We start from the raw sequence: 18,001 nt of genomic DNA on the forward strand, positions 1-18,001 counted from the left end.
ATCTGGCTAGCTGTCAAGCACTGAGTCACTGGAAAAGTCTTTTAACCCCAATCTATTGTGAGGATGAGATGCATTTTCTGTTCCTGGAATTATTTATTCCTAAAATTTGCTTGAATAACCTTTCCTTGGTGCTTCAAGTTATAGCCAATCCACTTAGTCCAATGTTTTGAGTCACAGTCTCTTGTCTTAACCTGTATATTTTATTTTTATTTATTTTTATTTTTTTGAGACAGAGTCTCACTCTGTCACCCAGGCTGGAGTGCAGTGGCACAATCTCAGCTCACTGCAACCTCTGCCTCCTGGGTTCAAGCAATCCTCCCGCCTCAGCCTCCCAAGTAGCTGGGATTACAAGCGTCTGCCACTAAACCTGGCTTTTTTTTTTTTTTTTTTTTTTTTGTATCTTTAATAGAGATAGGGTTTCACCATGTTGGCCAGGCTGATCTTGAACTCCTGCCCTCAAGTGGTCTGCCTACCTCGGCCTCCCAAAGTGTTGAGATTACAGGTGTGAGCTACCACACCTGGCCTCTTCTTAACCTTTTTAGAAAGGCCCTTACAGCTGAACTCCCCGGGCCACAGTTACACTGGATCTTAACCCAACCATTCCTAAAAACAGAGGAACCAAATATAAGCAAAAGGAAAAAAAGGCCACCATTCATTGCTTACTCAATAGGATTCTTCATAATTAAAGTTATGTTATGGCTACATGCCCCTAAAATTATTTTTAATTAAAAACCATGCCCTTTTAATTGTGAGAATTATAATACAATGTGCATCATTAAATAATTATTATCTAAACCTTACTGAGCACTTACTACATGTCAGGTCTGTTTTAGGCACTTAGTCTTATTTAATATTCATAATAGCAGTATAAGCCAAGCTAGTAATACCTTCATTTTACAGATGGGGATAGTACAACAGAGAGTTTAAGTACCTGGCCCAATATGACACAGCCAGAAATGCCAAAGCTAGGATTCACAGCATGGCAGTCTGGCCCCAGAGTTGATTATCCATTCATACCCTCACATGCAACCAGGAAGCTTAAGTCGGGGAAAGTGAATGATGGAAACGGAATCGTCTATTTTATTACCATGAACAGCCTTTGAGTACTGCATGTTACAAACTAAGTCCAGTTAAAGCACTTAGAGCACTTACCTGACTTACAAGAAGAATTTAAATGGCCATATTTCAAGACCACATCTTCACACAAATAAGTCAAGAACCTTTCTAGATTAGCACTGCCCAGTCAGTAACACCAAGCAATTCTTTGACTCTCAAAATTGTGTGTTTAGATCTGGTTCCCACTGCCTGTAACAAAGCCCCAAACACCCCTGGGCTTCAAGGCGAAGGCCAGAACCAGTGCGCTCTTGGCCACCCAGTCTCCAAGCTAACATGCCCCTGACCCCAGCCCGACACACCCCCAGGACACCTAGCCCCCGGCCTAACATGCCACCAGCAATCTAGTCCCCAGCCTAACATACCACCAGCCACTCAGTCCCCAGCCTAACATGCCCCCACACACACACACACACACACACGCCCCAGCAACCCAGTCCGATGTCTAACACGCCTTCAGCCACCTAGTTAGTCCCTGGCCCAACATGCCCCCGGTCACCCAATCCCCGGCCCGACATGCCCCCGGCCACCCAGTCCCCTACCACTTAGTCCCCGGCCACCTAGTCCTAGGCCACCCAGTCCCCGGCCTAACATGCCCCTGGCCCCTTCCCTGAGGCGCAGGACGTCCCCATGGGAGGAATCAGATCCCTGTGGCCGGCGGGAAGGTGGCAGCAGGAAGGGAGAGGTCACGGCGGAGGGCGGAGGTTGAAGGGCGGGTCCCGGGAGGAAAGAAGGGAGCGGACTGGGGGCGAAGGTTGGCGTGGAGGACAGGTGGGTACCAAGATGCTGCAGGCGCGACCGCGGCCGGGGAAGAAGGAGAAGCAGGCGTGGAAATCGGAGCGCTCCAAAAGCGGGCAGTCATTGTCACAGCCCCAGTGGGGCGGGGAGTGACCGCCCGCAGCCCACGGGCCTCCACCGAGCCACCCCACGGCCGCGCTCCCTCCGCCCCGGTCTCGACCCAGCCGCGGCCCCAGGAGGCCCGATCCCCCGCCTCAGCGCCCGCCTGGCCGCCGCCCTGACGCGCCGCTCTTACCTCAGCCACGGCTGCCTCCTGTTCGGCCCCGCGCTCGGTCACCGGCTCATGCCGCGGGGCGCGGGGCACCTCCGCCCGGGTCTGATCGCGCCGAATCGCCAGCCGCCACCGCCAGGGCCGAGTCTAGGGGAACCAGCAGCCAGCGCCGGGCAGGCGACCGGGCTCCGGGGCATCTGACACCAAGCGCACTGCGCATGCGGGAGCGGCCGGGGCCGCGCCCCCTGCTGGACAGGAGGAGTCAGGGCACCACTACAGTGTTTTCCCAGGCAGGCGCGCGAAGCTCAAGCTCCGCAGTGAAATAGCCTCATTCATAAAGAATCCGCAAACCCAAAGGAGACACCACACGTCGCTTATAAAACTAACAAATATGTAGACGTTTTATTATAATCAGTGCTGGTGAGCGTACAACATTCCTGGAGGGCAATTTGGTACTATCCATCAAATGGAAAATGCTGGTACCCTTCGTTCCAACAAGCTATCCGTATAGAGTTTGTTCTATGGATATTCTCAACAATGTTTGTCAAAAACTTCCATGACAGCATTCTTTCTAATCATATCCAAATGCTAGATACAATCGAAATAAATTATGGAATTTGATTCGACTGGAATAATGTGAGAGAGTGCAATATATATGGGTAAGGAAATATCTCCAAGACATAACATCAGGCAAGTACGATCACTTTTAGGTAAAATATGCATATGCAAAAACAAGAGGGAGAAATATATAAAGTAGGTGCTTATACTCAGGCATGTGTATAACTTTTTTCTGGAAAGAATGCAAGAAGAAATGAACAGCTTTAGGTGGATTTGACGAGGCAGAAATGGAAGTATTTATGGCCATGCAAGGTGGCTCACCCCTGTAATCTCAGAATTTTGGGAGGTCTAAACAAGAAGATCGCTTGAGCCCAAGAGTTTGAGTTCAGCCTGGGCAGCAGAGCAAGACCCTGTCTCTACAAAAACTAAAAAATTGGCCAGGCATCGTAGCACCTGCTTTTAGTCCCAACCACTCAGGAGGCAGAGGCAAGAGGATTGCTTGAGCCGAGGAGGTCAAGGCTGCAGTGAGGTGGAGTCGTGCCACTGCACTCCAACCTGGGCGACAGAACAAGACCCTGTCCCGCTGCAAAAAAAAAGACAGCATTTTTGTGTTGTATCTCTCTGTATTGTTTACATGATTTAGTCCTATACGTGCACAGTAAAACCGCGGTCATAAAGCAGGAAGTGAAGTCTAAAACATTACATTTAAATTTAAATTCAGTGTGATGTCGTTGAGAGGTTAATGAAATGACCCCTGGGCCTGGTAGAGTTGTGGGTCTGGCTGCAGGATCCAAATCCTTTCTGGTCCCAGATGTACTTTGGCGCCATCTGGTGGAAGTTGTCACTGACCGCTTAAATATTCATGGGGATGATTCTGATTTGAGACTAGATAATAATTGAGGCTTCCGGCAGCAAGCATGATTCCAGGGATATTTTTGTGAATTTAATGCCTGCTTATCACGGATCTGGGGAGATCGAGATGAGAGCATTCTGGGAAAAAGACATTCATGTTCTGCTTCTCCACATCGAAGGGAGCATTACTCTGCTCTCCAAATCCAAATCCCCCTTGCAAAAGATACAAAATTTAGCACACATCCACCCCATTTGAGAACTGGACGGGTGGAGAGCAGTGACAATCACCCGTGGAAGGGTATCCAAATTTCTCTTATCCAAGGGAATATTGTTTTTACTTTTTTAAATAAGTCAACAGTAGCTATCTGGGCTGGAAGACTGTGGCCTCTTTTTTCTTCTCCATATTTATCTGTATTTTAAAACACGTATGTTTTTAATTAAGCCCTTGTTCTTTTTTAAAATGAGAATCTGCCATGTTAAAGAACTATGTGAGGCATAGCCTTTGAGGAACACTGCCTATCTTACTTACTTTCTATAACCTTAAACTTGCCTAATGCCTGGGATATAGTAATTGCTCAATAATTATTTGTTGGAGAAAGGATGCCTAGACACTGAGAGGAGCTACCTAGAAATAAGACAATAAGATTATTCAAAGCAGAAGGTAAAAAGTGGCATAGGAGAATATAAACAAAATGCTACAGAATGCAAAAAAGAAAGAGGTCACATCCAATTGGAAAGATTTCAATCAACAATTGATATCTTTGTTAATCCTGGAGGATATTTATGATTTTGACAAACAGAGAGGTGAAAAGGGCATTCCAGTTAGGGAAAGAAAGTCATGAGCATGTGTTAAAGAAGGAAAAGCAGCTGGGCAGAGTGGCTCACACCTGTAATCCCAGCACTTTGGGAGGCTGAGGCAGGAGGATTGAGACCACAAGTTCAAGACCAGCCTAGGCAACAAAGTGAGACCCTCCCCCCATCTCTGCAAAAAAAAAAAAAAAAAAAAAAAAAATCAATAAATAAAAGTAAAGAAGGAAAAGCAATCAGAAAGAGCAAGTGTTTTTCAATCCAGTGTGATTTACACAGTGTGGCTATACTTCTAGGCATAGAAACCATGCAAGTAATGGACGTGGGAAAATACAGAAGCTGTGAAATTAGAAGCTACATGATGCAAAAGTATCCAAGGATGACTTCAGGGAGGAGCAGGAAATAAATTATAAGCCAGGACCTGAAAGTTTCATAGTTAACAAAGTCCAATTTTTATCTTCTTTATCCTCTACCTGAACATAATGACCTCAGAACACTGAGCTCTTACTACTTTACTTTCATCTCATGTGATATTGTTGACTGGTCTGTTAGTTACACCTAGAGGTTTTTGTTTTGTTTTTTGTTTTGTTTTGTTTTGTTTTGAAATAGAGTCTCCCTCTGTTGCCCAAGATGGAGTGCAATGGTGCGATCTCGGCTCCCTGCAACCCCCTGCTCTGGGTTCAAGCAATTCTCCTGCCTCAGCCTCCTGAATAGCTGGGATTACAGGCATGAGCCACCATGCCTGACTTGACAGAAGAAGACAGATCTTGGCATCTGAGAAGGCAGAAAAGCAACATAGTAGTTGGTGGTTGAAGGAGGAGAAGCTGTAGAAAGATACTGCATTACTGAATTTGAAGGTACAGGGCAAAGCAAAGATTACACAGATACCCCCTTACCCAGTGAGTCAGGAAATGTGAAAGTCAGGGTTAGAAAGTGAATGGCTTTCATGGAAAATAGCGTCATCAGGGGAAAGTGAGTTTCCAGTTAGGAGGAATAGCTGGTGTCAGGCTGAATCCTGTATTTAGCACTTCCTCTAAATAGAGTTGGTTCTTGAACAACACGGGCTTAAACTTTGCAGGTCCACTTCCAGGAAGACTTTTCTATAAAAGTTACACCAAGTGTGCCTGCTTCTCCAGCTTCCCTTTCCACCTCTTCTACCTATCCTGCCTCTGCCCCTCCTGAGACAGCGAGACCAATCCCCCTTCCTTCTCCTCCTTAGCCTACTCAACATGAAGCTGAAGAGGATGAAGATCGTTATGATGATTTACTTCCACTTAATGAACAGTAACTATATTTTTCTTCCTCTTTATTTTCTTAATAACATTTTCTGTTGCTTATTTTATCATAAGAATATACTATTTAATATAAAACATACAAAATATGTTTAATAGACTATTTACATTATCAGCAAGGCTTCCAGTCAACAGCAGGCTATTAGTAAAGTTTTGAAGGAGTCAAAAGTTATGTACAATTTTTCAACTGCTTAGGGGATTGGCAACCCAACCCCCACATTATTCAAGCATAATAGAGGTTTATAAGAATGGAAAAAGACAGCTGGGCATGGTGGCTCACGCCTGTCATCTCAGCACTTTGGGAGGCTGAGGCAGGCAGATCACCTGAGGTCAGGAGTTCAAGACCAGCCTGGCCAACATGGTGAAACCCTGTCTTTAAAAAAAAAAAAAAAAAAGAATGGAAAAAGCCATATTCTTTTTTTTAATTATAAGTTCTAGGGTACATGTGCAGAATGTGCAGGTTTGTTACATAGGTATACACGTGCCATGGTGGTTTGCTGCATCCATCACCCCATCATCTACATTAGGTATTTCTCCTAATGCTATCCCTCCCCTACCCCTCTGCCCCTGCTATCCTTCCCCTAGCCCCCAACACCCTGACAGGCCCCAGTGTGTGATGTTCTCCTCCCTGTGTTCATGTGTTCTCATTGTTTAATACCCGCTTACGAGTGAGAACATCTGGTGTTTGGTTTTGTTCTTGGGTCAGTTACCTGAGTATGATGGTTTCCAGCTTCAACCATGTCTCTGCAAAGGACATGAACTCATCCACAAAAGGCATATACTCTAAAGAAAAGGGCTTCATAATATAATTGATCCATGGGATCTTAGGTTGGCTCAGCTTAAAATAGCACTGGCAGGCAGGATGGCAGGCTAGAAAACACCTAACTGGGTGAAATATAAGGAATACCTTCTCAAGTGAATAGCTGAGTTCACACACACAAAAAGTAAGAAAGTATCCAAAGTCAAAAATGAAGCTGAAACAATAAAAATGACATTGAAGCTGCAGCTATTTTGGGTATACAAGGTATGGAGCTGATACAGAGAAACCCATAAAGCTGGGTCTTAAAGAATTACACCCAAAAGGGAATACTGGAAACATTTGCTCAACATCCACCAAAGAAACTTAATCTGTCTTGTCCAGGGAGTGGAGAAAAGAAGAGTCTCACTGATGATCTTTAATACTCATGTCTCAGTCAGTTCGGGCTGCTATAACAAAAATACGCTAGACTGGGTGGCTTAAACAACAGAAATTTATTTCTCCCAGTTCTAGAGACTGGGAAGTCCAAGATCAAGGTGCTGGCCAATTTGGTTCCTGATGAAGGCTCTTTTCCTTGTTTGCAGATGGTTACCTTCTTGCTGTATTCTCATATGGTGAAGAAAAAGACCTTTCTGTGTCTCTTCTTGTCAGGGCACCAATCTCACTCATGAGGATTCCATCTTCAAGACCTAGTTATATCCCAAAGGCCCCACCTCCAAATATCATCACACTGGGGATTAGGACTTCAACATATGAATGAAGTGTGTGCGTGGTAGAGGGGATGAACATTCAGTTCACAGCAATCAAGCTTTATGACAATCTAGGGTTTGAATTCCTAGCATGGTCTAGGAAGCTCCAGGCCAAGAGAGTAACATAAAGTATTCCCAGGTTGGTAGCACCCAAAGACATCCACAGAAGGAAACAAATCCCCTCTGGAGGCCCATGTCTCCAACACAAGCTGCCTAGGATTCTGACAAATAAAACCAACTCACAACTCAGAACTACAAAGCATATGAGGAAGCAAACCACTATGAACAAGAGTCAGCAGAAGTCACAAACAGCAGATATTTAACCCTCAAGAATGATATAAAATTGAATTATGATATATAAATATAAAACAAGTATGTTTATAGCACTCACAGACTTAAATAGAAAACATTTCAAAGAAATGAGATGTTATATTTTTAAAAGACTAAGAAGACTGAAAATGAACTAAATATAAACATCAAAATTGAAAACTCAATGCATAAGTCAAATAGTAGGTTAGAAACAACAGTAGATCTGAAAGGTAGGAAACAAAGGAATTAAATACAGGAAAGAGAAGTTAAGAGAGGGAGAGGATAGAAGAAGAAAACAGCACATATCTAAAAGGGGAGAACAGAGAAAATGAGGGGAAGGTAATATCCAAGGAGATCACAGCTAAGAATTTTCCAAAATTGAGCAGAGATGATCACCTGTAATGAACTAATAATGAGACTAACAGCAGACTTCTCAACAACAAAGACCTAAAGCCATAAAATCGTGGTAAAAATGCTGAGAGGACAAGTTAATGATGCATAATTGTATACCCAGTACAACCATCTCTGAAGAATAACAGGGAAGTAAAGATATCTTAGACAAACACAAATAGAAAGAGATTACCATCAATAGATCCTTCCTAAAGGACCTTCTTAAGAATGTATTTCAGGAAGAAAAAAAATTAAAACCAGAAGGAAGTACTGCAATGAAGTTGGGCTAGGAAACAATGAAATTGATATACCTGTGGGTAAATCAAAACAAATACTGACTGTATAAAACTAGAAAAATAATTCAGAAGTTTAAAAACTAGGGCCCGGCACAGTGGCTCATGCCTGCAATCCCAGCATTTTGGGCAGCCGAGGCAGGTAGATCATCTGAGGTCAGGAGTTCAAGACCAGTCTGGCCCTTGTGGTGAAACCCCATCTCTACTAAAAATACAAAAAATTAGCCAGGTGTGGCAGTTCATGTCTGTAATCCTAGCTACTCAGGAGACTGAGGCAGGAGAACTGCTTGAACCTAGGAGGCAGAGGTTGCAGTGAGCTGAGACTGCACCATTGCACACCAGCCTGGGTGACAAAGCAAAACTACATTTCAAAAATAAAAAAAATAAAAAAACTAGGTGAAACTAAGACCAGTCAACAATGTCACATGAGATGAAAGTAAAGGAGTAAGAGCTCAATGTTCTGAGGTCATTTCATGTTCAGGGAGAGAATAAACAAGATAAAATTTAGACTTTATTAACTATGAATGTTGATAATTTAAAGGTATCTGACAAATGACTCATTTCTAGAATATATAAAGAACTCCTACACTTCAATAAGAAACAGGCAATTTTTTAAATGAGCAAAATTCTTAAACAAACATCACATAAAAGAATATATGTAAAAGGCCAATACACATATGAAAACCTGTTCAATATCATTAGCAACAGGAAACGCAAACCACATGGAATAGAGATAGCTCCAACAAGGATATGCAAATGGCCAACAAGCATATGAAAAGATGTTAAACATCACTATCAGAGAAATGCAAATTAAAACCACAATGAGATATTGTCTCATATCCAAAGATAAGAAAAACATAAGGCCAGCAAGGTGGCTCATGCCTGTGTTCCCAGCACTTTGGGAGGCCGAGGTGGACAGATCACTTGAGGTCAAGAGGTCAAGAGTAGCCTGGCCAACATGGTGAAACCCCTTCTCTACAAAAATACAAAAATTAGCCAGGTGAGGTGGTGCATGCCTGTAATCCCAGCTACTTGGGAGGCTGAGGCAAGAGAATCGCTTGAGCCTGGGAGGCAGAGCCTGCAGTGAGCCAAGATCATGCCACTGCACTCCATACTGGGCAAAAGAGCAAGACTCCATCTTAAAACACAACAGTAACAAAAACATAAACAAGTGCTGGTGATAACATGGAGAAAGTGGAACCCTTGTACACTGTTGGCAGGACTGTAAAATAGTGCAACTGCTATGAAAAACAGCATGATAGTTCCTCAATAAAATTAAGAATAGAATTACCATATGATCCAACAATTCCAGTTCTGTGTATATACCCACAAGCACTGAAAGCAGGGTCTTCAAGAGATAACCGCACACCCATGTTCACAGCAGTGTAAGAGTTAAAGAAAGAAGAAAGAAACGTGAAAAGCAGCTCGACAGTCAAAGATAGGTTTATTTTGGAGAATAAACCTGAGAGGGGCTTCTGGGCTGATTTTGGTCAGGACCACTTTCTCTTACAGGCTAAGATTATTTAAGGGGTCAGGGTGAGACTGCTTATCACAGGCTTGGAAAGTTTCTGTGTGGGGAAGGAAGTTTACAGTGGGGTTGGAATGTCTCTGGTCAGAGGGGAGGTTATCTTGGTGCTGACATCTCTCTGGCTGGAGAGGGTGCTATCTCAGGGCTGGCATGTCTCTGGTTGCAGGCGGCGGGGGCGGGGGGGCAGGCCTGGAATGTTTCTGGTCAGAGATGTTATCTGTGGTGTCTGGTCATGCTGACCTTAGCCATTAGACTGACGCCCTTTGGATTTGGGCAGTTTTTGATCAAGGTGAACTTTAAAATGACAGTGCTTTTCCAAGATGGCAATGCTCCTGCTCTGCCAGCAGCACCGTGCACAATAGCCATGAGAAGAAAGCAACTTAATGACCACGAATAGGTGAACAAATAAATAAAACATGGTATACACTTATAATGGAATATTATTCAGCCTTAACAAGGAAAGATGGCCTGTCACATGCTACAACATGAATAAGCCATAAGGACATTATTCGAAGTGAAATAAGCTATTCACAAAAGGACCAATACTCTGTGACTCCATTTATAGGGGTTATCTAAAGTAGTCATATTCATAGAAACAGAAAGTAAGCACTGTTTACTAAGAGCTGAGAGGAAGAGTGAAGGAAGAGTGGGTTAACTGGTATAGAGACTCAGTTTTGCAGGATGAAAAACTCCTGGAGAGCTGTTTAACCACAATGGGAATGTACTTAACATTACTTTAACATTACTGAAGTGTACACTTAAAAATGGTTAAAATGGTAAATGTTACATTATGTGGTTTTTGTACCAGAACAGAAGACTACAATGAGATGCTTTTTTTTTTTTTTTTTTTTTTGAGACAGAGTCTTGCTCTGTTGCCCAGTCTGGAGTGCAGTGGCTCGATCTCAGCTCACCGTTCCCGGGTTCAAATGATTCTCTGCCTCAGCCTCCTGAGTAGCTGGGATTACAGATGCCCACCACCACGCCAGGCTAATTTTTGTATTTTTAATAGAGACAGCATTTCACCATTTTGGCCAGGCTAGTCTTGAACTCCTGACCTCAGGCGATCCACCCACCTTGGCCTGCCAAAGTGCTGGGATTACAGGCGGAGCCACCATGCCCAGCCTACAATGAGATACTTCTACATACCTTTTTTACCTGGTAATACCTAAGAGCTGGCAAGGATGTGGAGCTAGTAGAATTTTTATACACTTCTGTACGTCGGTAGAATCATATTAGGAAACTGTTTGGCAGTATTTACTAAAGCTGAGCTTACCTCATTATCTAACAATTCTATCCACAGGTATATATCGAAAGGAAATGTGTATACATGTGCTCCAAAAAGTCACATTCAAAAATGTCCAGCAGCATTATTCATAATAGTGAACAGCTATAAAACATGGAAATTCTACTTAAAAACATAACCAAGACAGCAATATCTGCCTTGTGATGAAGTCAGGATTAAATGAGAGTGCAAATGGAAAGGCCATGTAGTCATTTACAGTAAGACAGACCCTCCCCCGCCACCACCACATACACTGAAAACAAATAACAATGCTGGGTTCAAAACACATTTTTCGGGCTGGGCGCAGTGGCTCATTCCTGTAATCCCAGCGCTTTGGGAGACTGAGGCAGGCAGATCATCTGAGGTCAGGAGTTCATGACCAGCCTGGCCAACACAGTGAAACCCTGTCTCTACTAAAAATACAAAAAAAAAAAAAAAAAAAAAAAAATTAGCCAGACACCGTGGCAGGTGTCTGTAGTCCCAGCTACTCGGGAGGCTAGGGATAGAGAATTGCTTGAACCCAGGAGGCGGAGCTTGCAGTGAGCCAGGATCCTGCCATTGCACTCCAGCCTGGGCAACAAGAGCGAAACTTCGTCTCAAAACAAAAACAATTTTCACAAGCACATGCATTAGCTGGAACAAAACAAAAGAATGATCAGGCATGGGGCTGGGCTGAGTGACAACTATGATGCTGGCTTTCATCTTGAGGCATCTCTTGGGGCTGACCAAAGATGAGAAATCTACTAGGAAACTCTTCTCCAATAAAGCCAGGACTCCAAAAAGCTGACTCCACAGAATAAGCTAAACCAGAATCGCATCCTTTCCTCCCTCTTCAAAAGACTGCAAGGAAAGCTGTCTCAAACCTTAGTGTTAATGGAGGGAGGTTAACCTGAGAAGTTGTAACCAAAAGCTGGTAACCAGTAACCAAAAGCTGGCTCTTGCCAGACTAGATTTCCAGACCAAATTCACAGCAGCTGATGGCAAAAAAAAAAAAAAAAAAAAAAAAAAAAGTGCTAGCATTATAGTTTAAAGACTGGCATTGCCTCTAGTTGCCTGGTAGAAATAAACACAAATACTCTCTTGAGGAATCTGTCTTCATCTAAGATGTCAAAGAATTCCAACAAATAAATTTCCCCCCAAAATGAACAGCTCACCATAAAAAATCACTAAACCCACAAAGAATCAAGTCATGAGACACAATAGCAGAAACCAACCAGCAAAAATTTCAGACATTGGAATACTGGACATAGATACATACATACATACATACATACATACATACATACATACATATGTAGAAAGATGCATAGAGATATATAAAAATAATTGGCCAAGCACGGCGGCCTACACCTGTTATCCCAGCACTTGGGGAGGCCAAAGGCGGGTGGATCACTTGAGGAGGCCATGAGTTTGAGATCAGCCTGGCCAGTATTGCAAAACCCCATCTCTACTAAAAATGCCAAAAATTAGCCAGGTATGGTTGTGTGGTGCACACCTGTAATCCTACATACTCAGGAGGCTGAGACAGGAGAATCACTTGAACCTGGGAGGCAGAGGTTGTTTTGAGCTGAGATCACACCACTGCACTCCAGCACTCCAGCCTGGGTGACACAGTGAGACTCTGTCTCAAAAAAATAAAATTATTATTATTATGCTTATTATGTCTTAAAAATGAAAAACAAGTTTGAGCTATAAGGAATAACTTTTAGAACTTCTACGAATAAAAAATAAATTTGCTAAAATGTAAAACTCAAATGTAGTAAAGCAGATTAGACCCAGCCAAAGATAGAATTATTAAACTGAAAGATAGACCAAAACAAATTACCCTGAATGTATCAAAGAAAGATAAGGAAAAGAAAATACGAAAAAGATATTAAGAGACATGAAGACAGAGCAAGTTGATCTGTATCATACATTTAATAGTAATTCCAGAGGGAGAGAAGAGGGAGAATGGGGAAGAAGAAATATTTGATGAGAACTTTCTGGAGCTGAGAAAAAGAATCCACAGATACAAGAATTCCAAAACCCAAAATAAGATCAGTAAAAAGAAACCAATATCTAGATATATAATAGTGACACTGTATAACATCAATGATGACAATATGTTTTAAAAGCATTGAGACAGAGGAAACAGATCACCTTTGAAGAAGCCACAGACTGACAGCTGACTACTTGACAGGGACAGTGGAAGTCAGAAAATAACTATTAACCTAGAATTCTCTACCCAGTGAAATTGTTTGAAAAATAGAGCAGGCCAGGAGTGGTGGCTCATGCCTGCAATCCCAGCACTTTGGGAGGCCAAAGTGGGCAGATCACCTGAGGTCAAGAGTTCCAGACCAGCCTGGCCAACATGGTGAAACCCTGTCTCTACTAAAAATGCAAACAAATTAGCCAGGCATGGTGGCACGTGCCTGTAATTCCAGCTACTTGGGAGGCTGAGGCATGAGAATCACTTGAACATGCAAGGTGGAAGTTGCAGTGAACCAAGATTCCACCATTGAACTCTAGCCTGGGCAACAGAACAAGATTCTCTCAAAAAAAATAAAAATTAAAAAAATACAGCAAAATACAGAAAAGCAAAAACTCAGAGTTTGTCACCAAGGACACTGAAGTACTATACTCTAGGCAAAAGGAAAGTGATCTCAAAAAGTCTTAAGCTGGGCACAGTGGCTGATGCCTATAATTCCAACACTTTGGGAGGCCGAGGCAGGCAGATTACCTAGGGTCAGAAGTTCAAGACCAGCCTGGCCAACATGGTAAAATCCCATCTCTACTAAAAATACAAAAAGTAGCCGAGCGTGGTGTCAAGAAACTATAATCCCACCTATTCGGGAGTCTGAGGCAGGAGAATCACTTGAACCTGGGAGGCAGAGGTTGCAGTGAGCTGAGATCGGGCCACTGCACTCCAAACTGGGCATCAGAGTGAGAGTCCATCTCAAGAAAGAAAAAAAAAGAAGAAAATAAAAAGAAGAAAGAAAAGAAAGAAAGAGAGAAACAGAGAAAAGAAAAGAAAGGAGAGAAAAACAAGGAAAGTGTTGGCTCTTCCAAGCAGGAGTGTCAGCACCCAGGAAGGGTCCTCAGCACACAGCTTTATGGTTGTCTCTAGAAGCTCATTTAGCCTGTGAATTAAAGCACCCCTGAAAATGGGGTAGGCGGCCCTCATCTGCATCCCTATAGTAGAAAAGCCAGCCTTGGTTAGCTTAGCCTCACAGCAGCCTCAGTTCAGGGTTCCAGCCCCAGATCTTCCCCCAACAACCATCACTAGGTTACTCTCCTTTGGGGACATCAGTGAAAGCAGCTCTTTCAAAGGCAGAGGGAAAAGGAGCTTCCTGGAGATTGGGGGACCGCTTCAGCTCCCATAAAGATGCATCTCCTGACCTCTACAGTGGAGTCCTGTTCCCCTTGTCCCAAGCAGAGGACAGTCCCAGGATCCCGGGGGCTGTGAGCCCAACTGTTCCAAGCGTGGGAAGAACAATCTGAACAAACAACATTCATTCCATTCTCCTCAGAGTTTGGAAGTGATCACTTGTTTTGTTTTTCTGCAAACTCTCCTGTGTGTGCTGTTCCTTTGATTTGTTTCCTTGGCGACAAAGAAAGAGGAATGACGGTGCTATCAGAAAGAAAGTACAGGTTGTTTGTTTTCTCTTTACATCCTCAGGGGGGCTGAGGCTCTGGTTCGAAGCAGTCACGACTCCTCCGTTCTAAATAACTCACAATGGAGACATCCAGACTCTCCTAGTTCTGTTTAATAGGAGAGAGGGAGGGCCCGGGCTGAAGCACAGCTTGAGGAGTTTTGCACTGACACAGTGAAAGGCAAGGAACACTTCTTCAGGCACAAAGCCAAGTGAGATACCTTCCTGGCAAATGGCACCTCCACAGTTGGTCTTCTGCAGTCCCGGAACGCCCCAAGTCCACAGTGGCTGCTGGGCCCTCTGGCCATGAGGCCATGGCCAGTTCACCTGCGCTGGTCACTTGGCTCCTGGGTCTGAGAGGGAGGGGGGGTCTTCTGCCACTTGGGATTTGCCTGCAAGCACCTGCCGGACCCTCTGCATCCCTGGGAAGGGGAAGCGAGGGGCCAGCTGGCACTGATGGCCCGGTGGGTGTGGTGGGTGGGGACAAACAGCAGAGGCCAGAGTGAAGGCTGCAGTTAGGACTGGGCTGGGAAGGGGGGCTGCTCACCCAGACGAAGCCGGTGGGCCTGGTCTGAGAAGACGAAGCGGAACCAACCAGGCTCTTTACACTCAAAGGCCTTGCCAAAGGACAGCAGCACCTTGTTGTCCAAAAAGCGGCGCCAGAGCTGCATTTCCTCCTCAAAGGTGCCCTTGGGCAGGTACTGAGACGGAGGAAGGCGCTCAGGACATAGCTGAGCCCCCTCACCTGCTGGAGGGAGGCCCGGAACACCCTCCCGGCCTGCACCTGCAGTGGCATTACCTTTCTCAAGTCCACCCAGATGAAGAAGCCGGCCCCACGACTCAGGAAGGGGATCCCCAAAGCCCTGAGCTCTTCTGAGACATAGGTGTGGGCAGCCTTGAGCCGGGCATGGTTTTCCGGCAGGTACACCTGGTTGATCCAGTCTGTTTGGGTGAAAGAGAGGCCAAAAGATTAATCTCCCATCAACCCTCTACTGGGTCCCGCTAGGCTAGATGCTGAAAAGAAAAAGGTCACAAGCTGCCAGGATGCTGGGAGTCCCTCCTCTAGCTGGTTGCTGTGGTAGGGAGGATTATGAAAGGGGAGAGGAAAAAAGGATGGAAATTCAGTGTTCAGTGTAAAGCACCTTAAACCCAGATACTCAGCCCCGACAGCTCTGGGTCCCACATCCCCTTCAGGAGTCCAGAGCACAAAGTTCCCCAGGATAAAGAATCGAACCAAAGGTTGATCTAGTTCTAAAGTTCTAGAGTGATGCTTTGCAGTCCCACAGACCACAGTTCCCAGTGTGGCCACTGACAAGAGGTGGGTCCCTGGGCACGTTCGCCTCTCTGATCTTCATTGTTTATACTGACTTTTCATTGTTGCCATACAGTTCTATGCATTATAGTACATATATACATTTATGTAACCACCACCACAGTCAGGATTCTGAGCAGCTCCACTATCCTAAAGAATACCCTGACGCCGTTCATAGTCACATCAGCCCCTTCCCTGCAAGCGCTGATCTGATCTCCATCACTGCAGTTTTGCTTTTTCCAGAATGTCACAGACTTGGAATTATACGACATGAAATCTTTTGAGGCTAGCTGCCTTCACTCTACAGGATTCCTTTGAAATCATCCCATGCTGCCATGGATTTTACTGCAGAGTAGTATTCCATTGAGTGGAGGGGCCACGGTTTATGCATCCCCACATCTGTGGAAGGACATTTGGGTTGCTTCCAGTTATGGGTGATTATGAATGAAGCAGAGGTTATTGTGTCACCATCAGGGTCAATATCTAGGAGTAGGATTGTGGAATCACTTGGCAAGTGTGTGTTGAACTTTACAAGAGATGCTGAATTGTTTTCCAAAGTGGCTGAACTACTTACACTCCTACCAGCAATGTATGAGACTTCCAGCTGCTCCTTGTCTTTGTCAACATTTGATATTGTCACTATTTTTAAAACTTTTAGCTACTGTAGTGAGTGGGGTAGTATCTGGTCCTCATTTCCCTCGTTTGTAAAATAATGGGGAAAATACAGGAATTCTTGCTTCCCAGGATTCTGGAGAGAATGAGATGATACAGCAGGTGCATTTGCTAGGCTCGGTAAATGGTGGCATTTACTGTTGCTATTTAAACTCACTATCTGAATCTAGGAACAGAGTAGATTCACAGCGAGAGAGATACTTCCATGATAACAATTTTTCCTTAGAAGCTTCTGCTCCGTTTTTGTTGTTGTTATTTTAAAGACAGGGTCTCACTGTTGCCTAAGCTGGAGTGCAGTGGCATGATGAAAGCTCACTGTAGCCTCGACCTCATGGGCTCAAGTGATCCTCCCACCTCAGCCTCCCAAAGTGCTGGAATTACAGGCATGAGCCACCATGCTCGACCCTGCTCTGTTTTTTAAGTGCTCACAGCTAATCATAATGAGTTCACATTAATCAAGTGCCTATTATATACCTATTCTAATTGAATTACAAATCACACCAACCTGTTACAAGACAGGTGCCATTGTGATCCCTGTTTTACAGATGAAGAAACTGAGGCTCATACAGATAAGGAGGTGAAGCAAAGTGCCGCAAAGCCAGGAAGTGACCAAAAAGGGTATGGACCCAGTCTGGACCCAGGGCTGGCACTCTCAAACCCTACCCTAAATTCTTCTCCTAGGAGAAGCATCTGCAATTCCTGGCTGTTCCCAGGCTAACTACAACCCTCCTCCCATTTTCAGGTCACCAGGCCCAGGCAGTCACCATGGTCCTGGAGCAGCTGTGCCATCTGGTACTGGACCAAGCCACTGAGGCCATGGTAGCGGCAGAGGGAAGCCACAGCAGTGGCCACGTCCTGGTTTTCTGTGTACAGCGTGGCAAAGCGGAGCCCAGACATCCCGAAGTCCTGCAGGAAGAAGCACCCTAGGCGGTGGCCAGCCCTCCATGGAGGAAGCTTGTTCCACTCATCTCCTTGCCCTCCCACCCTCCTGACACCCCCAAGAATAGCCAGGAACTCACCTTGCTGGTTGCCCACATCACATGGGTCCTCTGGGGGTCAGGCAGCCTGCAGAGAGCACACCGTGGGAATAGAGGCAACACAGAACCAGAGGAGCCCACACGTGTTTGGTTGAACAAATGAAGAGATGGGTGATGGAATCTAGTTTTTGAATCTAGTTTTGGTTCCGGGACAAGCCCTGGTTTCATCTCTTTGAACCACCAATTCCCATGCGTCTTTTAGAGCAAAGGTCAGCAAATGACAGCCCATAGGCCAAACCTTGCCTGCTGCCTGTTTTTGTAAATAAAGTTTTATTGGAACACAGCCATGCTCATTCATTTGTGTCTATGGCAAAGTTGAGTGAGAGACCATATGAGCTGGAAAGCCTAAAATATTTACCGTCTGGTCTTTTGCAGGAAAAGTTTGCTGGCTCCTGATCGAGAGCCTAGC

General features: G+C 44.6%; 1 protein-coding gene across 4 annotated transcripts in view; it reads right to left on the minus strand.

Moving 5' to 3' along the window:
• Positions 1 to 18,001, minus strand: part of LOC105717305 (exostosin-2) — a 189,504-nt gene that overhangs the window by 156,165 nt on the left and 15,338 nt on the right. Inside the window, exons 11-15 of one of the 4 annotated variants that reach the window (XM_064365007.1) lie at positions 17,575 to 17,620; positions 17,320 to 17,461; positions 15,371 to 15,513; positions 15,119 to 15,272; positions 6,863 to 14,993 (exon numbers count right to left, since the gene is read on the minus strand). In XM_064365007.1, coding sequence (XP_064221077.1) covers positions 14,908 to 14,993; positions 15,119 to 15,272; positions 15,371 to 15,513; positions 17,320 to 17,461; positions 17,575 to 17,620 — 571 coding nt within the window. In that variant the 3' untranslated portion in view covers positions 6,863 to 14,907. Of the gene's footprint in view, positions 1 to 1,152; positions 1,266 to 2,146; positions 2,217 to 6,862; positions 14,994 to 15,118; positions 15,273 to 15,370; positions 15,514 to 17,319; positions 17,462 to 17,574; positions 17,621 to 18,001 lie in introns of those variants that run through there. The other 3 variants (XM_064365005.1, XM_012452407.2, XM_012452408.3) reach the window with 3 other exon arrangements.

The sequence above is a fragment of the Aotus nancymaae genome, unplaced genomic scaffold (genome assembly GCF_030222135.1).
Source record: "Aotus nancymaae isolate 86718 unplaced genomic scaffold, 86718_ANA_hifiasm-v0.15.2.pri h1tg000059l, whole genome shotgun sequence".
In the NCBI taxonomy this organism is placed as follows: Eukaryota; Metazoa; Chordata; class Mammalia; order Primates; family Aotidae; genus Aotus; species Aotus nancymaae.